Below are 25615 nucleotides of genomic sequence, written 5' to 3'. Positions count from 1 at the left end.
TATTCTTAGGTTTTTTCGGTAAAGTCACGTAGGTAAAACATTAAAATTAATGAAAGTAAAATAAAATAAAAATCACGACGTTTCGGAGGCAACACAAGTCTCCGTCATCAGGTGGGACCGTCACAGCCAGATTTGCTGCATCAAGTGACCGTGCATGGCCAACACCAGTGACAATTATCTGAACCGTTCCTGGCAACGCACCCCCTTAGGTCGACTCAGCCTGAAATAAGGATCTGATGCTGCTTGTAAACACCTTGCGCTGGGGATACGAGGGCAGTCGGGCACGTTGCTGGCCACATCTCACTTGTTATGCTGTGCAGGCCTTAATAGGTGCTCGCTGACGGTAATTGCCTACAACGGTGCGTTGAAGTCTAAATGAGAGATCTTTGCCTTTTTATGTACTGGAGACGTGAAGTTCTTCTTTTAGGCTGCTTAGATCCATATGTCCGAGATAAACGTGAAACATATGTTCCCTATGGGTCTCTCTACTACAAACAACCACGGCAGTCATGGGCACGAGATATTTAAAACCAGGGACAATAAACAACGAGTGTGCCATTTATTTTCACAAAGGGTTGCGTACTGATGGACTAATTTGCCACAGTGTGACCACTGCCACCTACAGGTCGACAAAGGCTGCTACCATCTCTATTGCAACATCGCGATTGGCCCCGTGCACGTGGTGGGAGACGTACGGGTAACAAATAACAATAATTGACATCCACTACCATACTTCACCACACTGATCAGTGTGGGTCGGTGAAGTGAAGGGGACCCAGGGCCGGTTCAGATGTCACTGAAGTTATAGCCATGGCCAGGAATCAACCTCAGTACGCTAACCACTCCGCAACTCATACCCCCCCCCCAACTCCTAATGTTACATCTCTTTCATTTTGACAGTGAGTACCAGGTGTGTGGGTTTTCGTGTTTGCCTGTGGCGATGAAACTTCTGAAGCCATGACTGGTTTTGTGAGTTCAATCAGTTGATTGGTATCGATGCTTATATAAGTGCGGTGTTGTAATATTTACTTGTTATGAGAAGTACAGGTATTTCATAACATTAATTCAGTAAATCACTCATGGTCCACGGTGTGGCGTTTGAAAGCCCCACATTGACACACGTGTATACTAGGGGCGCAACAGTGAATCATGCTATCTTTGGGGTTCCGTTGTGTAGGTATAACGTCAATTTCACGTTTAGCTGGAGACTACATCCAGCATCATCAGGAGCTGAACTTTTGTTAACGCCTGATGATGCTGCTGCTTCTACATGCAATCTCCAGCAAAATGTCAAGTTGTCAGTATACCTACACAATCTGACCCAAAAGAAACGAATTACGAATATTATTTGTCGCGAAAGGCTACTGCTTAAATTAACAATGAACCCATTCAGAGGCGCAATTCATGCAGTGAATCGCATTTGTAATCGCGTCACGTATTTATCGCCTCACGTATTATTTAACTTGCATATTAAGTACTGGGTTCACGTGACTCCGACAGCCACTAAGAGGTACAATGTAAAAATATATCTATACATGAATCTTGTCAAGATCGTTCAGATTGATCAATTTGCCAGGGCGGTTGGTGATGGATGGGTGGGGGGGGATTGTTACACCTGAATTGTATCGAGGCAAAGCATTGTTTTAGACAATCCATGGCAATACAATTACACATTTGGTATATGTAAATGTCAATTATTTGCGTAAATGCCTGTTAATTACTACTGTTGCGTACGTCATTACAAAGTGGGTACGTACTAGAATATTCACAGTTCTGTGTTTTAAAATAAATAAGTTTCAGTCTTCACGTACATTTTATATCTCCTTGTCAAAGTTGTCGAGTTTTCTTTACATCTCTGTATAAACAGTATTACTTTAATTGAATGCTATGCAGGATTGTAGTTGTCCGAGTCAATAGATACCAGCTTAAACAAATAATAATTATATAAAAGGTGTTTTTTGTGAGCTTGACCTTTAAGAGGAAGAATGCATTAAACATGTCATGGTACAACAGTCACCATAAACCCATGCCAACACTTCCTCGAAACAGCGATACACTCAGCAGACAGAAACTCGGATACAAAAAGGCAGTGTGAGCTCGACATGAATAGTGCTAATACACCAAAAACTCAACACATTCGTGAATAACACTGGCCTTAAATGGTAAATTTTAATCATTAGAGACGTATTGGGAAATGGGCCTTTTCATAAAACATCGAGAGGCCAGAGATAGAGAGTGGATACATTTTAATACCAGTGCACACTACATGTGAGTGATTTCTAAACAGCAAGAGGCTCCATTGTCACGATAGAACCGGTCTTCCTATTATTTGCATGTCACGTGGCATCACCAATCTGCGCCCATAACGCACGCGGCCTTAGTCTAGGCCGCTGACTCACAACTGTGGCCGTATTATTTCATACGGTAGCGACTAACTCGCAGCCACAACTTGATTTTAATATATATTATTTAAACTTACGTTTCATGATGTGACTGTGCTTTTGGCAGAGGTGTGGACTCGAGTCATGTGACTTGGACTCGAGTCAGACTCGAGTCATGAATTTGATGACTTGCGACTCGACTTGGACTTGCATAACAATGACTTTGTCCCACCTATGAGATGTGGACTCGAGTCATGTGACTTGGACTCGAGTCAGACTCGAGTCATGAATTTGATGACTTGCGACTCGACTTGGACTTGCATAACAATGACTTTGTCCCACCTCTGGCTTTTGGTGGAAGATTTGTGCCAGAAAAGGCGCCACATGTTAACCAACAATAAATTAACTTCACTTGACAAGAGAACAATAAGACAACTGTAGAAAGGGTTTAATCATTATTTGGAATCATCAGCACAGGATAACCATCATTACCCACTGCTGCTGTTGTGTACTTCGGGGACTTGATGTGGACAAGACCTCCCTGATCAATGTGGGGAACATTTTGGCCCTGCCCTAGAGTGACAACCAATTTCAATGTTTACAGTGAATTGAGAATCAGAAAAGTGATAGCAGGTTTGAAACACGTCAGGGGTAATAATACAGTATACACAAGAGGTGATTTAAAGACAGCAAGAACGCCGAACACGTCCAAGGGACACTGGGCGAATGTAAGAGTTGGAGTTAGAGGCAGTGTTGCCAGATGGATGAAGATCTGTATGATATAAATGAAGCAAACGTTTTGATCGAAGGTAGGTCTAGTGTTGATTACTTCGTTTTGACCGTTAAGAAAAGTACGTGGGCTTCGGGATTAGCCAGGGGACTGAACAGATTAGGGGCGATATACAATGGCCAGCCGCATTATAGCCCTAACCGGAACCCTTAACTAACTAGCCAACTGACTAATAGTACTAGCATGCTCAGTGATCCTTCATATTCCTTGAGTCCAGACCACCTCAGGTGGCATCGCCTCAGTGTATCCAATTTCTGTGATAATTTGAAATCAGGGAATTCACTCGCCGTGCATATAAATCGGGTTTGCCGAGGTACTATAACCTTTTAAATTTGTTCCAGCTCTAGCTTCCTCTTAAAAATCCTACATTATTTACCATGTTACCTACATTATTGACCATGAGATAAACACAACAGCAAAACTTTGCTTTGCCTGAAGCTGACGACAGCCATCTTACCCAACCAGGAAATAAACTGGAGGATGATTTTGACAATTCGTTGCTAAACTATAATTCTCGTCCCCATTTGCAGTTTTTGTTAGCTTGTCCAATTTTGGTGTCCACCGTGTCCATCGTGAGGCCTCACTGTGTGCCTGACCCCACGCAAAGGAGTCGCCTTGACCTTTGACTAGGGCCGCCGTTTGGATGGGCGGTGTGCGTCGTGTCTCTCCGAACTGTCGCGGTCCAAAGTCCCCATCCACTCCGCCTCTCCTCTTGGCATTCCGGGCATCCAACCCTTTCAGCCCTCTGCCCCCGTTCTGTGATTTCATGTTCGTGTTGACACGTTGGGCCCCTGCCTGCGTTGGTGAATTGGCAAAAACCCGAAAACCCGTACAAGTAATAAATGAAATCGCACACGCACGCAAATACGCCCACCGAAGCCCTCTCGAAAACAATAATTCACCCTCGCATGGCACTGCGTGGCCAGACGCTCCTTGTTAACTCATTAACTCTCAATAAGCAAAGCCTGCTCTTCAGGCCACAGTGCTGCTGCTGTGGCTAAGCGCTGGCCCCACACCCAATGTATACATTTCCAGACAAACGAGCGTTAGCACACACGCACTGTTGGTCAATGTCCGTAATATAAGACGTGGCTCTTCGCTGCCCTCAATTGCTCTGCGTCCCCTTCCACGGCCTCGGTGCCTATTTTTTGTTGTTGGGTTTGCGGTCCCAAATAATTATGGTGACTCGCACGTGAATGAGGTGTGGGCTGGCTGCAACTTTTTAGGAAATGGTGGTGGTGTAATGGTTAGACAATATGTACTATGAATCCGTTCATTTCTGAGCTTTTGCCGGCCATGTCTAACACCCAGCGGCGAATGATATCCATGTAGATTATTTCCCCAACCCCTTCCATTCAACCCGCAATGACCAGCGTGGAGAAATTTGGGGTCATGCAACCAAAATTAACTCTCCCGCGACCTACACGGCGTAAGGGGGGCCTTTAACCAGCAGTGCATTGACAAAGGGCTGAACATTGTAACGTACAAAAGTGTCTACACTTTGAATATCTGTTGATCGGTAAGCAATTAAAGAAGTAAAGAATCGGAGGGGGTCGCTGCTAGCGCACTAGATTCTGAGCCTCTGCATACGCAGAAGATACTGTGCGTTAAAGCTCGCTGAACTTTACCAACAAGGTGGGACAATGGGCCGAATCTCACGTGATTGCCAACGAGAGGCATGTCTACAGACAAAAAATCACTAAGTTCCTGAACTCGGCCAAATCCCAGTCAAACATGCCGTGTTGGAACAGCGATAGGCCAATGATTTGCCAACGTTAGTAGTCTGTTGTTGTACAACTTGACCCGACATCTGCGAGACTACCTTGCCCCCACTAATGCCGTCTTCTTGGATAAGGGAACGGGACAATCTACGCGAGCGAGTGAACCACGTCACGAGTGTAACCATGCTGGGCCAAACCCCCACGCGGTACTGATTCGGGCGAAGGGCGCTATCGCAGCTCAACGAGTGCGCAGAGATCCGGCCAAGGATATTTCACAACGAGGGTGCAAGCTGTTAGACAACGCGTGGGCGAAACGCGCTCCCAAAGTCCACGGGGAGCTATGTTTAGCCTCACATTTTCGCCAGCGGTAATGTCTCGTACGTGCATTTTTATTTATTTCATTATTTTCTTCGTAACGTGGCCAGAACTTGCCCGGAAGGGAAACTTTTAAGCAAATTCAATTGCGTAACGGTAGAGTGTGTGTTTTTTTTAAAGGTGTGTTTTTTAAAAGGTGTGTTCGCAAACATGATATAAGCAAAGTACACAATATAAATGTATCAGGTTCCCGACATGTAACAGATGGAACCGGCTTACTTACGGCAGCATGACCTCATCACCGTCAATTGTGGTCACTTCACTGCTGGACGAAGGCCTTCCGCAATCCACTGCCATTTCTCACAGTAGTTCCATACCGGATAGTCATACTCCCACCGACCAGCTGTACAATAGGCAATACGATAATTTACATTCTTTTAGTAATTATTACAATGGGAAAGAAGAGAGAGGTGAGTCTGAGTGTAAAGAAAAAAAGGATTTGAAGGAGGAGTGCTGTATGGATTATTACCCTACGGCTCGGCAAGCCGGGCCCTCGGCAAATTTGGGGAGAATTCGTTGGCATTTGGACAAAGGTGTCTTGAAACCGGTTGCTCGGAATTTCAATGCAGAGGTCCAGGAAGAGAACATGGCAGGTAAATGTTGCCGCCATGACGAAGCGAAAACATTGTTCTGGGTGGAACATGCGTACAGGATGGAGGAAGACCAGTAGCTTGAGACATGTATTGAAATGGTCTCCGTGAGTCATGGTCATGAAGGTGAAACAGTGGGACACTGTTAGGCGTAGATATTGGAGGTTTCGTGTCTCCTGTGTGGCAGGTTCATGCTGCCAGCTATGGCTGCAAAGTTTGGTCGTACATGTTATATATATGTCGTTTATTGTTAAATTTAAATCACAGTTCTTATGATTACCGTTGTTACATTGTTTTTATAGCGTTCTTTTGGTGATTTCGAAAACATGGGTAATCTAAATTGTATTATGGTTGTTATTGTTTGACTTGCATCACACTGGGATTTTTGCACACATCGGTTTTTTTCTTGGAAGATTTGTTGGTTGATCCAGGATGTTTCTGTTGCACGTCGTCGCTTTAAGATGTTCTCTGTTCATATTTTGTTAGTTGCGGTTTTTCCCGACTTAAGAGCCGCATGGCTCACAGGGCTAAACCAAATAAATTTAACTTGAAAACTTGAAACTTGAGGTTTGGGATCTGGAAGGAGGTTAACGTTGGCTATATGTGACATCAACGGCCTTGGCCATTGTGACATCACAATCTCGAGTAGCCAATGAGCCCACGGTGCAAAATCCAGATTATTATTCTGAGTGTCCCGTGCCTGTATGGAGAACAAACGCTGTTGACGTCTCACGAAGTAATAGTTATTTTACCGACCTCAGGAGGATAATGTGCCGAGTCGAACTCCACCCGCGGATTCTAAGTCGCGCACTTGGGGCCGAGCACGAGAGTGGCCCCTTTATCGTAACATTTTGTGTGGATGGCCTTTAAGTGGGCACAAGATGGTCGTTGCCACGGGAACGCCACACCTTCGCGCGACGCTTCATGAGCTCGGCACGGGCGTACCATTAATTCCCTCGTAAACTGTGTGCACGAGAAAGGCTTAGTCTCCAGAACTTGTCACAAAAAACCCACCAATGAGTTTTAGATTAGAAAAAAAAATACCGAAGCTAGATTTGCATGTGGGTGGGAGTGGCAGCGTAGTGGTTAACGTTACCCGAAATTTGATGTTGATTCCTTATCCCTGCTAACGTCAGTAACGAGCGATATCTGACCCAATCCTTGGCAGCCACCAATGTACGCTGCCTCCCTCTCCCCTCATCCCCATAACAAACCCACACTACACTCACCATCGATGTGAAGTCCTTTTTTGACACATCACATAAGCCACACGGGCCTTCTGGGAGTGTGATGTTCAGCAGCATTGGTTTAACACAAACTCGAGACCGAATTCGATATTTAGTCTCATCCCATGCCGCTGAACAATCCACTAGCTGAAGGCCACGTGGCGCTTCGTATGGTGTAGGAAAGAAGGACACGTCTTACGTGGAGAGATGAAGTTGGGAAGGGAGAACAGAGACAACTGATTTATCTCGTTAATGTATGGTCAAAACTAACCCTGCGTTTATGACTAAGTGTGGAGAGACATTCACTCAACAGTGGCTTGACAAAGGGCTGTCAGCTTGTATTACTTATTAGATGTGTGTGTACTATTCACACTGTAGTATGGAGTGCAGTCATAAACTGGCAACGTAAGAGAGCAATAACATCGGGCTACGTGTACTTGTTACATTGCGACATGGACCTGTGCTTTGTCAACCCACTGTCAAAACCGTTGAAAAAAAAATCCCTTTGTACACTCAAAGCACTGCATACGCATACCTGCGAATTCAAATTATGGAACGACGCGTCTGAAATGCACAACAGTATGTTTACATGTGTGTATATACCGAGAGAAAATATCGAAGACTGATCGGGATCAACGAGGATTTCAACAACAAAAAGAGGTTAACAATAGCAGGATGGAGTGGTTTTGGGAAACTGAATTTGACAATGAAAAGCAACATGACACTTTGCATCGAGTAGAACGTTTTCAGTCCGTGTCTTTCCCCCGCACCTCCGATTAGCGCGGTTGACTACGTACGGTGAGAAAGAAGAGTCTTTTTGGGTTAGATCTCGTAAATATAAATGTGTTGTGAAACCCGCCACCACCCGACACGGCTAATTAGTAAGGTTTCTCACGTAAACAAAACATGCCAATTTACGTGACAAACCTTACTAATTGGATGTGCAGGGTGGCGGCGGGTTTAACGACACCTTTATATTTACGCGATCTAACCCAAACACCTCTCCTATGGATAATATTGGTCGCGAAAGCCTACGTGCTAAACGAAGTTCAACATACATACGCACATGCAGTGCATATTTCGAGAAACGGTGTGTGCATACAACACAAGGACACTGACTCATAAAATGTACAAAAGCTGAAAAGTCCACAGGTGTGCCACTGAGAAACAGAAAGAGGAACGAATGCAAATGAGAGACGTCAACATCTTGACTGTGAAGGAGAGCGAGGGAGCTTGGGTGGAGCGCGTCGCTCGAAGGGAGACCGGTAACAATGTCACTCGAAGGCAAGAGGCCCTCCGCTGCGAAGATGGAGCGATAACGATGGAGCGATAACATCAGTTCACGCGCAGGAGTGCGTAATGGATCGTGGCGTGCAAGCTCGCGAAGGATGACATCAGTGTGGGGAAGCCTTCATCCAGTGAATAGACGGCGGCTGATGATGACGATGATGACACACACACACGCGTTACACGAGGTTATTTTTGCGCACGTGTTTATCAATACACGTGTACCGTATACATATAGGGGTCATTTGTGAACACAAAACGCTAATCGCAGCGTGTATCTGCAGGTGCTTTGTTTTTTTTTTCTGCCCAAGGGCACCTGGACCCGGCGCTCGGCTCGGGGCCAGGCGAGGTGATTGGGCACGGAGACCTGTGGAGGACACGCATTCCAACGCGGGCCAAATTCCCACTCGAGTGCCTCTTTGTTAATGAAACCCGCGGTCTTCGCGACAATACTTGCTGTGCGTGCAGCCCCCAGCGAAGAGGTTGCCTCGGCCGCATCTTGTCCAGTGCGAGATCATCGTCGGCCGTGGTCTATCCGCTGCCGGATGGAAACGCCCCCCCCACCCCAAGCCACCGCTGCGGCCAACCTACCACGATCCGGTCATGTGATGATTATAATTATCAGCCTATAACGATATGAATGCACGCGCAGGTTTTTAAATAATACTAACTCACGGATGCTGCCATGGTTTTAATGGTTAATACACTGGACGTGCAATTCAGATGCCCCCCATACGTTTATAGTCTAAGCTTATGGGCTTGCATCATGTTCCCATACCACACATTGGAGGATTGTGCGTTGGATTTGTGCGCGCGTGTGTTTTTGATGCACTTGCGCAAATTAAATGCCACACAATGCGATCATTCCATAAACATTGTGATGTCGCAAACTGCTTTATTCCAAACGGACACACGAGAACACACACCTTTAAAAATGTGGCATTTTAACGTAACCTTCTTACAACCGTATGTTTTACAAGTTAGGAGTCCTAACGGTGAAACACGTAACGATTACAACAGAAATAAAATACAATAGAGTTCAAAAACATTTATTTCTTTAATATTAAGATGTTCGGTATGTAAGCAATATAGAACATAAGGATATGCTGCCTTCAAGTTGTACATACAAGCAAACTTCACTAAACAAAGCAAACGACACAGCGATGCTGAAACTGAACATCAATAAACTCTTGAAATAAAATAAAGATGGAACAATAACATAACAAAGGTAAACTAGCGTCTGGTAATGTTCTACGCTGTGCTAGGCTACTAAAAAAACTGAGCAGAATGTAAGAAAGATAAAACGAGAGGACTTATTTTTTTAAAAATGTTTTTGTTGTTTACAATTTTTTTTAGTTTAAACATTATTCAAAAGTGAGAAAACGTTGTTTTTAACGCACGCCATAAGTTAAATCGCATCTGTTGTGGAAAACAAGGCCGCGGTGCCAACGCGCGTATCTTTTTGTTCCCAAGCAGAGCCCTAAAACACAACGACCATACTTCCCCACTTGTCCTGCTCACCCAAGCCGCCCCTGCGGTACTTCCACAAAACATTTGTGTGTTTGTGTGTTTCCTATCCTCGCGCAAAAAAAAAAAGACAACATCTCGCCTCGATGGACAACAACGTTTACGGGTAGATTAAAAAATAAACATTTAACGTGTTCTCTCTCTCGTTGTCTCGTTTAAAACTACGTGAAACATACGTCGTAAACGTGAGAGCTGCAGGGAAGTTCCACGCGCGTAAAACCTTGGCGTCTTTGTGTTTCTGAACGAGCACACGTCCAACATGACGTATGAACGGTGAGATCTGCGTACATTATTCCTTTACCCTTGGAAGGAACTGGGGTTTGTAGGGGCTAAGATGTGTCGTGATGGGGTGAGCCCGAGAAAGACAGCTCGGCCTTCTCAGCATAATAAGAGTGCGGTGAAGGCGCAGCGCTGCAATTCCTCGCTGGTGTCAATTGCTGACCGAAGGGGATCTCCACTGGAGGGATCTCTAGAAAGCACCTCCCGAGGAGATTTTTGGCCTACTCTTCTACGCTGGCCAGGGGTTCAACATCTCTTTACCCCAAACGCACGCGAACCGCCGACCCCAGTAGTGTGGACTTGTCGCAAACAAGCCCTCAAGAGAGTTCCCCGGCAAGCTGGGCAAGTCGAGTCGCTGACACCGCCGCCGATTCACAGCGAACGGACGTTCTACCACCAACATCGCGACAATTATTGCTCGCACGATTACTCACAAGTGTCCCTTACTTTGGTTACAGCACGAACGCAGCAGGCACAGCCCTTCGCTTTGGCGTGGGTTACATATACATACAGTACATAGTGTGCGCACACGTGCGCACGTGTGCGCACGTGTGCGTGCGCGTGCGTGTGCGTGCGCAACAGCACCAGCACAGATCCCGCCGAGCTGTGGAGCTCCTGCAGGGGGGGGGGCGAGGAGTCTGTGCGTCCGTCGCACGCGCGACATTCACAGCTGGTCTTCAGACACTGTGTGTGTCTCTGTTTGTGTCTCTGTGTGTCTGTGTGTGTATAGTGGGGAGCGAGAGTGTAGCGGTTAGCGCGCCTCGCAATGAACCCGGCGATCCGGGTTCGATTTCCGCTCACGGCCAACGCCAGAGACGATTATCTGAACCGGTTCTGGGCCTCCCCCCCTAGGTCGACTCAGCCTCAAATGAGTACCTGGTGCGACGTGTAAACATCGCCACTGGGGAGACAAAGGCGGCCGGGCGTGGTGCTGGCCACCCACCCACCCGTTCGTGTACCGTTCCGGCCTTCATAGGTGCTCGCTAACAGCACTTGCCCCTACAGTCTATTAAGGCTACACGGGGAATATTTGTCTGTGTGTGTGGCACAAGGTTTTTTTGATCTCCCGACAAGGCACCTCTCGTATTCTCTCTCTCCCCAAGACCCTTACAGAGGGAGCAAACCACATCGCACAGGGAGCAAACAACATCGCACAGGAAGCAAACCACATCGCACAGGGAGCAAACAACATCGCACAGGGAGCAAACCACATCGCACAGGGAGCAAACCACATCGCACAAAGAGCAAACCACATCGCACAGGGAGCAAACCACATCGCACAGGGAGCAAACAACATCGCACAGGGAGCAAACCACATCGCACAGGGAGCAAACATCGCAGAGCGTGACAGTGGTGCAGATCGCAGCCGCCGTTTCTAAAACAGCGGTAGCCGCGGGTCCCCTGTGCGCGCACGTTCTTGTTCCCCTTGTGGGCGTGGGAATTTTTGTATTTGCCGATTGCACCGAACGCATTGGCGGGTGGCAGCCCGGGCAAGGAGGCTCCTCCCGCCCAGGTGCCCGCGGGCGCGCGCATTCACAGCTTTTGGCAAGGCGTTTCCCCACCTTCGCGGGCGTAGAACGAGGTGAACGTAATGATAGTTCGCATCTTACGTCGATTCCCACCCAGTGCCGGATTATCCTAGAAGCAAAAGTGGCCACATATGCTACGGGCCCCGCACTTTCAAGGGCCCCGCGTTAAATGCTTTCAAGCTATCAATTCCGGTTCAGTGATTCTGCACTTGCTCTATTGCTATAGTACTATACCGCCTTCATCTTTTATGAACGACTGGGTGATTAAGGTTAGCGATCTGTCGTATTAGCTGGCTGTATAGCAAATGAAAACAATACAATTACTTTATTATGCAAGTAAAAAATTTGTGTTTTAATATTATATATATATTATAAGGCCCCTTTATAACATCATATGCTACAGGCCCCGCACTAGCTTCATCCGGCACTGCTCCGACCCACCGCGAATCATCTGTCGAGGTTTTTTTCCCCATTGTGGCTTCACATCACTCCGCAGGGCACGCGACACCCCGCCCAGCGCGGAAAGGCACGGTTGTGGCTAACACAATGCGTGCCAGGCGCAGTGATCCCAGCCCCACCACCCTCCCCTCCCAGCCCCACCACCCTCCCAGCGTAAGTCACTGAGCGACCACCGGTGTGACAATGACGGCGGTTGCACGGAAACATTTTAAGGTGGGGGGTGAAAGAGGTAGGGGGAACAAAACATTACAAAAAAAAACACACTCACGAGCCCCTTAAAAGCTACCAACAGAAAATGAATGAAACTTCAAATAAAATTGTGTGCAAAAAAAGAAAGCTAACTCTAACGTTATTTGTGCTCGGCTGTGCATTACTAATGGGAGGAGGGGGGTGAGGGTGTGCGCGGAGTTTGGTGAGGTAAGTGCATGCTATTAAATATAGAGCTAAGCAGGGATGGGGTGGGGGGCGTCACAAACACAACGGCGACTAGGAGGACGAGGAATAACAATAATAACAATAACAACACTCGCTCGCTCGCTCGAGTGGTGGACATAGGAGATGGATCATTCGTCGTTCTCCCCGCTCGCCCCGGTAGCGAACTCTCGCGAGATTTAAACAAAAATGTTATAGATAAAACGACGCCGGAGGTTGGTACATTTTTGTTTGTTTTTACACACACACACATATATAAAGCGTTTACAAAAGTATCTACTTTGTAGATGCGCTGCAACTTTAAATGGTTCTGCATTATGCCCTCTTCTCTCCTTCACTGGCTCCCCGACTCTCTTCAACGTGCACGAGTTTAAAGTGTTTATTTTCACGTCACTATAACTCGACCTATTGCCCTTCTTTACATATATTAATTTTATCTCACTCTCTCTCTCTCTCTCCCGGATAGTAGTTACACGCCCCAAGGGGGCAGACAAGCTCGCCGACTGTCCTCCTGCTTCTGAGTCTGAAGGCTTCCTGCTCAGGGCACTCGTGACTCCACGTGCAGTCGTCGTCGTCGTCAGTGAGACCAAGCACAGTTTGTACGTCGGCACGCCCCCCCCCCAAATAAAATAAATGGAAGAACCTGAATTTCTGGAAGAAGAGGAAATGATCAAACTCTGCTTTTTTCCGCTTTCGTCCATAAACGCCGCAGCCCACTGCACTACAGTGGCGCTTGAACATTTCCTACAAAGATTCACACATAGACTCGGAACAAACGTGCAGACAACGAGATATTGTTTGGTTTAAACAACAACAACAACCCTCTCGTGCCGTGGCTACCGTTAAAATGCACACAGGAGACCCCCCCCCACTCCCGGTATGGGCACGGCGAGCGCGATGATGCACCGAGATGGTGAGGGGGGGGTGGTGGTGGGGGGGGGTGGTGGTGGAGGGGGGGTCCTGAGACAAGGGGTTGGGGAAAGGGGGGCTGCTGATGTTCACGTCGCCCCTGAGAAAGATCCTCAACGATGCTCGCCATTCCCGGTCGTCACCGATCGCAAGAGTCCGTCGCGACAAATTTGAGATGTCTCTCTCGCCCGATGTCTACTGCTTTAGCCGGAGCCCAAATCTTCTTCGTCACTCGAGAGACGAAGCTCGTCACTCGAGACAAGGGAAAACAACAACAAAAACGACTTCACAAATACCCCCGATTCCCTTAATCTCTAATACTGCATGACTACAGTAGTAATAAAACCCTATGAAGTTTTGTTCTTGCAGCACAAAAATTTGTGTTTTGGGTGGCCCACGTTGCGGCGGTGTTTCCTCCTCTCGGTGGCGAGTTCCTGCGCGCACGTCAGAGGGTTGGCGCCCCCCGAGCCGGCGCGGGCCCCCCCCCCCCCCTTGCCTCCCCGTGCCGATCGGCTCCGGCGCGGTGTCGAGGAAGCCGCCTGTGCGAGTGCGCGGCCAGGTTGGGGAGGCTCGGCCGACGCGGCTTCCGTTCTCGGCGAATGTGGGCCCCCCCCGGACGCGCCGCGGAAGCGGAAATCAAGTTTGGAATGGTCTTGTCAAAAAAATATGTTTATGCAAATGCTGCTTGGTGGTTCGGTCGTTACACGCGTGTGTCTGTTTGAGCTGTGCGAGTGTGGGAATGCCGTCGTGTCTGTGTGTGTCTTGTGAGCGCGTGCCAGGGTTACCACCTGTCCTGGTTCATCCCAGTTTGCCTCTTCGTTGAGATCGCCGTTTTGGAAAAAATGATTAGAGTCTTTCTCTCGACATCACAAGTCCCGACTTTTCATCAGATGCGCAATAGCACACCACCACTCAAGCGACTGCATTCCCTCTTCGAGATATTCTCATTCTTCTTCCCTTGAAGATGCTTTGGGTGTTTTCTAGCTCAAGAGGTGGAAACCCTCATGCTTGCGCGTGTATTCATGTGCAACCGTGGTGCACGCATTCGTATGTTCGCCATGCGTACGTACGGCGCGTATGTTGGTACGCGCGCACGTGCTAACACGCACGGTCCGGTGAGATATGGTCAGAGTGTGGGTGCGTGTGTGTGTGCGCGTGGGTGCGCGTGTGTGCGTATCTGCTGGAATCTGCCCATTGGCTGTACTGGGGGCGGATGTGTTGACGCTGCAGGGATTGCACTTTGCTCTACGCTGGCTCAGAGCTGCTGGTACACCTCCTGTCCATGCATGGGGATGGCCTGAGCCATGTGGTATCCAGCGTACGCCCCGTACGGCACCGCCATCGTCCCCTTGGGCATCCCCGCCATGCTCTGCATGCCAGCCGGGCCAGCGGTCATCGGCATGTAGCCCGTGGCCGTCGCGTAGTAGCCGCCAGCCGCCGTGGCCACAGGGGTCACCCCGGGGGTCAAGGTGTAGAGCGGTCCCAGCGGGCGTCCCTGTGGGGAAACGTGACGTGAACATCAAAGTCGGCGTCTAATTGAAGCCAAGCCGGTGCAGCGCCGTTGAGGTGCAGGTGGCTTTTCTACTGGCCGTTTGCCGAGCCAAGCTGGAACCAAACCGCGATGCGCTTTGACCTCGCAAGATGCACGAAGCTGCCTTGGGTACCGGGCAGGGGCACTGGCGGGGCTAATGACGCATTAGTTGCGTGCGACATCACCACAACTCACACACGGCGATGCTGCGTCAACAACACGTGTTTACGCGAATTCGTTGCGTGCGACGTCAGCAGGCTGGGTCGGCTTCGGCAGTGGAAAAACAACCTGGTGCCCCCGGAGCCACGCCTGGCTGGCTCAGAATGGCCCCAGCGCGGCTCGCTTGTACAGTGGAAAAGAGGTACCTATGTATGTGACAGACCTAGAAGGACAAAGATCTTCTGTGTAGCCTTAACAGACTGCTGTGGCAAGTGCTGTTAGCGAGCACCTATGAAGGCCGGATCGGTACACGACGGGGTAGGTGGCCAGCACCACGCCCGACCGCCTTTGTCTGCCCAGCGGCGATGTTTACACACCGCACCAGTAACTAATTTGAGGCTGAGTCGACCTAGGGGAGGCCCAGGACTGGTTCAGGAATGGCACCTACAAACACCGTGACATATACGCACGGCTAGCAATGTGCATTGGTGCATAGGAGAGGTTTTGTTGCACGCGCTGTGCTGGGCAGCCGCCAGTGAGACAGTTTGCCAATCAAACTCAAAATCTTTCATTCTCAGAGATGTAAAGTACCAAAAATTATTTTTTTGTGTAGAGTCATTTGTAATCGGGCTGAGACCATCGACTTGCCAGGCTGTTATAATCAATGCCGGCTTCGCACTCTCACCTGCCATAAGCCCCAGTGGCTTCCAAACTTACCAACAATCACAAATGCTATATACTATTTAAACTCTTTCTCTTCGAGGGCCAATTACTCATGTGTACTTTGCTCAACATAGCACAACACCAAAGCTACACCACGCCCAAAGCTGGTTAAATAATGGACAGTGATCTTAACTCACAACAACAAAATAGTTATTGTATTTACTGATTAGCCAGCTGAAAGGCGTGGAGGAGGGGGGGGGGCTGTCACTGGAAAAAAACGTGATTCCTTTTTATTTTAAAGAAAACTGCCAAACATAAAAGACGATGTAAGTCAAGGCTAAAGTCACCACCGCTGAATCCTTTGAAGAGTTTGCAAGTGTGGTTTTTGTTGTTGTTGTTTTATTATTAACGCAGCTTCACACGAACGCACGCCCCCCCCCCCCTGCCTTGTCGGTGTGTTAAAAAATATATAAAAGAGCCGAATCAACGCACGGCGGCACGGCGCTCGCGCGCCCGGCACGTGTCACCACCCGTGGTCGCCCGCTCATTCGGGGCAAATTTACAAGCGCGGCCGCCCCCCAGCGCAAGCGCAAGGGCCCAACTCGTGCAGCCACAATCGGTCATCCTCGTGACGACGCCACTCCCTCCCCCAACTCGACACCTAACTTTAATGTTTATTGCTATGAATTGATACGTTATAATACCCTTTGAAACGTTTACCCTTTCAACAAGCGGTAACCAGGTGCGCGACGACGCGAACCAATGATCCACAGGGCAAAACAATGCGGCTTGCTGCCACCGAGATGCGGGTTCCGCCCGAAAGGCTCACGGAATCAATTTGCAGGTCACCACCCACTCAGGGCCTCTGTTGGGCTCAGCATTTGGATGGGACATTAGGCACCTCGCGGTGATGGTGATTACGCTGCATTTCAATGAGTAACCTTTTGAAGGGGGTGGACAAATTATCTCGCGTGGCTGGTCATCCAACTCTTCTCTACTCGCAAAGTTAATGAGCTGCCAGCCATTTACTCCCGAATTTGAAAAGGGCTTACGAAAGCAAACATCTTCTTGGCATTGGGATGAACCAAACAATGCAACAAAAGCCAAAAAACACACCCAAGAGGCAAATGTGTACGAGGCCGCGTGTTTTGTCCAAATAATTTCCTTCTCATGGGCAGCAGTCAGGGACAGATTCAACGGAGCAGTTGCCTCTCTTGAGAAATGCAAATAATTTACGGGTCTCTTGTCAATCCACTGCTCAATTGAAGGCCTCCCCAAACAACCGTGTCACCTGCGGGGGTTGTTTGACCATGCCTCACCACAACTAAACCTCGCAGTATTTATTTAACAAGCCTGAACAGTTAAAACCAGCTCAGAGTTTGGTTGCTTAAACAAATGTTGCTGGATAATACCTGTCTAGGGAGCCAATGTGCCTGCGGGCGAACATGTTTGCAAATGTGTACTTCGAGAACACAGATCGGAGTTATATTTGCAGCTTGGTAGTCAATGAGGTTAAGTGAAAGGGACAGGAAGGAACCAGGTGCGGTTTAAATATCAATCACCACTGATATTAGCCGTGGCTGGGGTATGGAACCCGGCTCGTCGGCTTTTGAGAGCTGAACCGCTGCGCCACCGATCCAACGCCAAGGAGAGCCGACGACGCTCATGAATTGCGCTGGCGAGTGGCGAATTCGGCCTCGTTGCTACCTGTGTGCACTCAGCTGGCGCAGGGCGCATGACACAAATGCGCAAAGTTGAGCCAAGCACGAGACCTGACTCACGTGAGCTGGATCTTAACACCACTCGTGCTCAATCGCTAATGTTTATGTGGGGTGAAAGTTTAGACTTTATTTTAACCCAACTGTGCGCTCTTTATTGTCTGTCTCCGTGTCAATAGCTTTTTCTTTTTTAAAGAAAGGCTGGGAACTGCCGAACATATTTGTGGCGTCAAACAACGTGTTTGAAGTACGGGGACAACAATAAATGGCGTGTTCCGCACAGGCTTGATACGTATGTGTATTTAGGGAGCGGTGGCGCAGCGGTTAACACATTGCGCTACGAACCCAGCGACGGGAGCTCAATTCCCGCTCACAGGCAACATCGGTAACGAATATTTGAACCGGTCCTGGGCCTTCCCTAGGTAGACTCAGCCTTAAGTGCGTACCTGGTGCAGTGTGTTAACATCAGCATTGGGGAGACAAAGGCGGCCGGGGATGGTGCTGGCCACCCGCCCCCTTGCGTGCCATGCCGGCCTTAATAGGCGCTCGCTGTTAAAGGCTATACGGGGGGCCTTTAATCTTTGTCTCGGTGTGTATGTATCAGGTGAACCAATCTTATACAATGGCGAGTGATACATGTCTCACGACTGACAAGGCCACACATGGTTACATGGGGAAAGGGCACTGCTAGACACTGTAACACACGAGCTCACCAAATAATATTCCAAGCGCGACCCTTAACCCTAACTGAACCTGCCGACCAGACGCCAACCATAGTATGAAACGCTGACCGCACGAGCGAATCAGACGTGGGCCCGAACCACACCCACGTAACCTAACCGAGCTTCCTTGTTGCTTGCGACACCCTTGAGGCTTTTTGGAATTTGCTTTTCCATTAACACAAAGATTGAAAAGAGAACAAAAACTGAAAAGGGGGCCAGGCAATGCACCACAGATGGAGGTGGGTGGGGGGGGGGGGTAGTATGGTTAGCTGTAGAGGTAGGATCAGGATAACTCGCCTGGTTAGACTTTGGGGTAAAATCTGGTTAGTTTAGTATGGTTAGGGTTAGGGCTCGGCTCTGGTTGGCGACTACGGTTGTGATTAGGGCGAGGCCCCGGTCAACTTTCACAATCATAGGGATATAATCCGGTTGGCTAGTTTAGTAAGAGTTAGTGACAGGCTCCCGGTTGGCCACTACGATCACAGTCTGGGATAAGATCTGGGTTGGTCGGTATCGTTGGGTGGTGAGGGCCGGCTGCGGTTGGTTCGCACGGCGAACGCATCGCAGCCCAATCCCGATTGCTCGCCTCGCCGTGACTCCCAACAGCGGCGGCCGTGGGGACGGGTTTGCGGCGTGGTGGCACGCACCTGGTAGGTGAGGGGGGGCGTGGGTGGCAGGGCGGGCACCATGCCCCCCTGGCTCGCGCCGCTCAAGTCGTGTCGCCCCATGACGCCGCCCTGCTCCGGAGACGCCGACTTCTCCTCGTCCGCCATCTTAGTCGCCATGGCGATGCTCGGGAACATGGAGTACGGAGACTGGATGGCCGTGTAGGTGGGCACTGGTGGTGGGGGGTGGTGGGGGGGGGACAGGGGGGACAGCGTCGTGGTATTTTAATCGTTGTCGCACCTGAGCTAGCATGGAGGAGTAGGCCAAGATACACATCGAGAGGCGTTCTCTAGCGTTCACTCTTCACACCATAAAGTCGCGTGAACAAGTCATTTTGGGGGACCGCAACCATAACCTTTTTCGCCGTGGTTATTTTTGGGTCTTCAACCAGCAGTCTATTGATCAAGGTTTGTGAATCATTATTACTATTTGTTATGGAAACTGTGTTCCTTTCGTCACATGGCCACAAGGAGGAAGCCATTGTTCATCTTCGAACTCTCGACAGACGATGCACCGTATTCATCTACTACACCTTCAGTAGTGCCGTTTGTTGCTGGCCACATGGCGTTTTGGGCCTGTACTCGGCAATTGTGATTAAAGCAAAGAGCCGTGTCTCCTGTGGATTGACCCGGAATTTGCAATGCATCCTTGTGAGATCTCTCTTAAAGTGCAGCCAAGTTTATGCAATACTCTATGCCAAATGAGCCTTTATATAACATTATAATTAAAATTATGTTAAAATTTGAATTAAATCATTAAATATTGAAACATTCAAGTAACAGTTTTCTTTTTTCTAATGCTTCCTCAACTCTCTACGGACTTCTCTAAAGATTAAAAATAAATTAATTTAGTGAACTTCCCCTCACCCCCATTCAATGTCCTCCGCTTACAGCAACTTACACTTTCAACAACGGCACCGCATTGCAATTCAAGGAGAACGCTATAAAGTAGAGGTTAAACTTGTAAAGGATGTGTGGGGAGAAAAAGTAAACCCCCCCAACCTCCGATGATGTACGATCACGATCTAACACCCCTGCCAAGAATAGTATCAGGGTTTGTTTTAAAGGACACATTTGTAGCCTTGTAAAGCTGCTCTGCCCGTACCGATCTGGCGTGGCCGTGTGCACGGCGTGCTCCCCAGTGCTGCGACCAAGGCTGCGTTTTTAGCCTCTGCCGTTCCTAACGCGTTGTCTCTGCGGCGTTCTGTGGAGTGCGCGCCGTTGTCTCAACAGAGACAGCGGAGCGTGCCTGCCAGCACTTGCCCCACACACGCGGGCCTTCTGGATCGAGATTACAAAGTCCTTTAAACATCAACAACTAACAAAAACTAATTTAACCCTGTTTTTTTTTATCTCTTTTAACCGTTATCAGTCATTGGAATGCTGGTGGTGTGACCTGACCCTAAAAGAACAGACACACGGGGTGGATATGTAACCTATTAACTAAGCATCGGACAAACATCTGGCTCCAAAGGTAGCTGTGGGCCGCGCACTTTGAGCCATTGAGCCTGAGCGTCATTTCTTCGAGGTGTGCTCGCCCATTAATTCATCACTTCTCGCTTCAGCTGAGCCTGCTCTCGGAGGCCACCACCTTTCGCCTTTGCAACACACGGCGGACGCCACCGCGGAGGTTATCGCGGTCCAGATCCGTCTCCGGCGTGTTTTCGCGTTGCACCGGCACGAATCGGCGTGATGTCCGACGTTTCGCGCCGCCCGCTCGGAGTTTCCTAATCATTTCGCTCCACCGTGTTGGCTGCGGAACGTCGGGCGCCGTGCCGAACGACGTGCAGAACGGCGGCGTCGGAAACCGTGGGCGAGGGCGGAACGCGAGCAGGGCAGGGAATGCTACCCACAATGCAACCTATGGCGGGCGGGGGGGGGGGGTTGGGAAAGCCACGGGAGGAAAGAATGAAAGGAAAAGACGAGCGAGATTGCTCGGTCTTGGTGGGGGGGCAAGGGCGGGGAGCGGTCCGATCGGCTCGACTGGGACGTCGAGCGATCGGATGAACGGGAGCCGCTCCGCGACGACTTTCTTACACGAAGGTCGCCGAGAGGACCAGCGTCCTCCTGTCCGGCGGCGTCACGTGAGCGTTGTTTACGCTCCCTCTGGCGGGTAAAATTAATTTGGGGGAAAAAATGCGTAATGCTTTTCAAGGACACGAATGCAAGCTCAGGCTGTCGCGGTCTCGGATTCGATGCCAAGAGCGCGGAGGGGCAACACCGGCAGCATTTCGTCGACGAGAGAAAGAGGATGACGATGCGCTGTTCGGGGCCGTTCAAATAAAGTGCGGAGCTCAGCCGCAAACGGCGCGCGCGTGTGTGGCCAAATGCGCAAAGGAAGATCGGGGGGGAAATCCGTGAGTGGGCTTCACACACATGAGCGGTTGATGGCGATAGAGGATGGTACTTGTGATGGTGATGCTGTTGACAATGCTGATGATGTTGGTCATCATAATGATGCGAATAACAGTGATGCTGGTGACAATATTTATGAAGCTATGTTGATAATAATAAAGCTGCTGACATCAGCGCTGCTGCTGATCATGACAATCCTGCTGTTGACGAAGCCACGAAGGACTATCCCATAGAGATGGAACGGGTGGAGTTTACATTTTTCCGTACCGAATTCTCCCGATCGAGCCAGGGCAATGGCACCTCCTCGATGCCCACGGGAAAGGAAGGGAGGTTTCACGGCGTTAGCGCGGTGATCCACCAACCGTCGCCTGCACAGTGCCGGATTAAGAGGCGTCCGGCATTACCGCCCGGCTAAACCCACCACCACTACTACCGCTACCCCTGCTACTACCGCGATTACGACATCGATGGTGGCGCCACTTGACGGCGCGGGCGCCACTCACTGGTCGCGTGCTTGAGCGTCATGCCGTGGTTGAGGGACGCCATATCGATGCCCGGCACCAGCTCATACAGGCCGCCGGCGGCGCCGCAACGCTCCACCAGGGCCTTGCCCTTGCTGTCGTGGTAGCGGCTGTAGATGCTGCGCCCGGCACTGTAGCCGCCGTGGTGGGAGACGCGCGGCACGGGGACGGCCGCGGCGCCGGCGCTGCGGTTCCACTCTCGCACTGCGCTCGCGCGAACCACAGGGACGCGTCGCGGCGTTAGCGGAGCCTCCACGGGAGGGCGAGTTTGGGGGGGGGGGGGTGGTGGCGCGCTGGTGACCCCGTGGATGTCGTGTTAGCGGTACCAGGTTCGATACGGGGGCATCGCAACGGAGGGCGTTGGTGATTACGGTGGTGGTGACGATGATGATGACGGAGTTGTTGTAGAATGATGGTGATGATGGAAGAACTACCAAGTTGTGATGATAATTATTACTTGATAATGGCGTTACAGTGATGATGATGATGAGGACGATGGTTGCGTTACAGTGTGTGAACGATAATTTGGCTGAATATATTTTATTGATTTATTTATTGCAGTGTACAAACAACCAGCCCATGTGTGAATTGCGTTCAAGTGGTAAAACGAACATAATGCAGGTGGCCTTGGGGTAAGCTCTTGGCAGTTTGATTTGAGTCAATCGACTAAAGCCACGCACAGCATTGCCCCCATAGGCGGAGGGCAACTGCACGACACAGGGCACGTTCCGCTTTGTTTATCAGGAGGGAACGATATAGGTAAGCGATGAGTTGCACAAGTCGATGTTAGGTAAGTTCTCCCAGAGACCACGGGGAACTGAAGGAAGGGATAATCTCGGTTGAGTGGCTTTTTAAGGAAGCGTTTCCAAACTTCCTTAAAAAATAGAAGAGAAAAAAAGAACGGATTAACAAACAAAAAAGAACCCATCCTGCTGCTGCCTCTGCACGTGACTCGGCCCGTAGCGTCGGGAGGGCCCCCCCCCCTCCACCCACCCCCCCCTCCCATGAAAACTCGGCCCCATTCTGAACTTTCATCATCAAGTAAAACAAAAAAAATGACGGTACAATGTCTAACAGCAGCGGCGGTTTTTCTTCAAAGTTCGCCAATTCGGTGAAAGGCCATAACCGTAAAAGTGTCGACGCGTGCGTGCATCTACTTGACTCCGCTGAGGCAGCGCACACGGCCAGGTTAACCTGGACACAACTCTGGAGCAACTAAGCCATGGGTGTCGTGGCCTTTCCTCATGCGCACACGAGTTGAGAGCTCGAGTCGGCTGTTGGGCAGTTCCGGACACAACACTTGCTTTGAGTTTGTTTAAAATTGACCGTCATGCCCCCCCGTCTGAGACTTTTAATGCATCCACCCCCCCCCCCCCTCCTTTAATCAAGGTAACCACCACCTGTTTAGCCCCGCGTCGTGCGACAAACCTTTGAGGAAGTAGTCGCGGTTGGGCCCCACGACGGTGCTGTAGGCCCCGCCGTAGTTGAAGCCGCAGGCCGCGAGGCTGTAGGGGTCGTACGAGTAGAGGTACCCGCCGGCGGGCAGCGCCTCCACGCCGGCCGTTACCACACCCAGCGTGCCGGCGCGCTGCTGCTGCTGCTGCTGCTGCGTGCGCTGGTAGCGGCTGTAGTACTGCTCGCGATCCACGGGCTTCGCCAGGGTGACCTCCACGCAGGCGCCGTCCACGTCCGAGCCGTCGAGCGCCCTCATGGCGCGCAGGGCCTCCTCGCGGCCCGAGAAGTGCACGAAGGCGTAGTCGCGGATCTTCTTGACGCGCTCGACGGCGCCCGGCGCCACCGCCTCGAACACGGCGCGCAGCGTCTCCTCGCCGGTGCCCAGCATGAGGTTGCGCACGTACAGCACCTTCACCGTCTCCATCACGTCCTCGTCCACGTCCGGCTCGGGCTCGGCCCAGTCGACCGCCAGCGGCTGGCCCCACAGCTGCAGCGCCGTGTGGCCCGGCCCGTTGAGCAGCTTTCGGCGGGCGGTGGCGGCGGCGCGGTGCGACTCGTACTCGACGAAGGCGAAGCCGCGGTTTCGCGTCTTGTCGGCCGCGCTCGCGTACACGATGACGTCCGTGACGCCCTCGGTGGCGCGCCTCATCTCGTCCAGGATCTCCTCCTTGCGCGCCGTCTTCGGGATGCCGCCCACGAACAGCCGGCAGTTGTCCACGCTGGAGCAGACGCCGAGCAGGCGTCCCGGCCGCACCTCGTGGTTGTCGAGGCCGCGCACGGCAGCGCGCGCCTCCTGCCGCGAGGCGTACGTCACGAACGCATAGCCGCGCGTCCTCGCGTCCGCGTCCAGCATCAGCCGCAGCTCGTAGATGCGGCCGGCCGACTCGAGCACCGGCACCAGCTCGTCCTCGTAGCAGTCGCGCGGGATCTTGCCCACGAACACCTGGCAGCCGCGCGGAGGAGGGGCGCCCTCCCAGCCCGGCGGGGGGCCCCCGTAACGCCGCTGGCCGTTCTCGTGAGACAGCTGGAAGCCCGTGCGGGACAGCAGCGCCAGGATGGACGGGCTGAGCGGAGGGGGCGCCGCCGCCACCGCCGCCGCGGACTCCAGCGAGCCGCCGTGGCTCGGGTTCGACTCCATGCTCCCGTTCATGGTCTCGTCATCAAGGGCGGACACCCTGCTGCTGGAGGCGGAGTTCGCGCTGGCTGAGTCTCCTGCTGTCATACTGCGCGCAGGGAGGACGACGGCGGAAACACTCTCAGTTGACCGCACGCAAGCTCCGCGCTCGGACGGTGCTTTTCGAAATCCGCCATTAAAATTTGTTACGGAGAGAATACCTCGTGAGTCGTCATGCAAAAGTGTAATAATTTACAGCGCTTTGGCAATAAACTGCCAAAGTCACTCGGCTGCTCAGTGTAGATTGATGAAGGGAGAGGTGGAGCCCGGGACCAGTTCAGATATTTGCCGCCGATGTTAGCCGTGGCTGGAGTTGAAACTCAGGTTGTTGGGCTGATAATCACAGTGGGCGAACCTTTGCGTCGCCACTCCCATGTATGATGAAAAACAGCCGCATTTTGTTTGTTTGCATGAACTCCGTGCCATAAATGTTTACAACATAATTCTATTTTAATAAACCTGTGCATAGCGTGTACCACAAAAACAAAAAACACAATCACCACAGTATAGAGGGTACACGAACCACCCACCTCTGCAACTCAACAAAGTGATCTCCATCATACCGCGGCATGGATGAGATATAAAAAATGCGCCTTAAATAAAAGCGAACGGCAAAGGGGCATTCCCTAAAACTTCTTGCTCACGTCCCTGTTGGCGGTAGGGCCTCCGCTACAGGGAGCTCTATAGAGCCCCTCTAGCGAGTAATTTGGCCCACTCTTCTAACTGTTCTACCTGCATGATCCCGTCATCCTGCATTAATCCAGCGCCTCCGTTCATGATGGATCGCGTACGAACCTTTTCGAAGCTTGTCAGTGCAGCGCGAAAAATAAATAAACGATGGCAATCACGTGCATCGAATCAAAACGATCGCGCGTGAGCAGGCGGAGGGGAACTCGGAGCGCGCGAGTGTGCGAAAGGGGAGAACGGCGTCGGGGACGACACCGCAGGACGCAGTGTGCCGGGGCGTGCGTGTCACGCCGCTCGGGTACGGAGGGTGCACGAGATAGCGAGAAGGGGCACCGTGGTGGCGAGATGTTAACCACCTCGCCTGATATGCAGGAGGTCGTGAGTTTCGATCCCGACCCCGACGCCTGTTCTATAGTGGGAGATTGCGTGTCTCTCTCTCTCTCTCGCTGTGGTCAAGTGG

General features: G+C 50.8%; 1 protein-coding gene across 4 annotated transcripts in view; it reads right to left on the bottom strand.

The window, feature by feature from the left end:
* Positions 1 to 13037: 13037 nt before the first annotated feature.
* LOC144936249 (RNA-binding protein 47-like) overlaps positions 13038 to 25615 on the bottom strand; it is a 46984-nt gene continuing 34406 nt past the window's right edge. For 3 of the 4 annotated variants that reach the window (XM_078863293.1, XM_078863294.1, XM_078863296.1), the window contains 4 exons: positions 23268 to 24517; positions 21822 to 22043; positions 18946 to 19136; positions 13038 to 15000 (listed from right to left, as the gene is read on the bottom strand). In XM_078863293.1, the coding sequence (XP_078719419.1) occupies positions 14761 to 15000; positions 18946 to 19136; positions 21822 to 22043; positions 23268 to 24516 (1902 nt within the window). In that variant the 5' untranslated portion in view covers position 24517 and the 3' untranslated portion in view covers positions 13038 to 14760. The remainder of the gene's footprint in view (positions 15001 to 18945; positions 19137 to 21821; positions 22044 to 23267; positions 24518 to 25615) is intronic. The other variant, XM_078863297.1, reaches the window with a different exon arrangement.

This window comes from Lampetra fluviatilis, chromosome 15, assembly GCF_964198595.1.
Source record: "Lampetra fluviatilis chromosome 15, kcLamFluv1.1, whole genome shotgun sequence".
NCBI classification, from domain to species: Eukaryota; Metazoa; Chordata; class Hyperoartia; order Petromyzontiformes; family Petromyzontidae; genus Lampetra; species Lampetra fluviatilis.
This window is presented reverse-complemented; position numbering and strand designations above follow the sequence as displayed.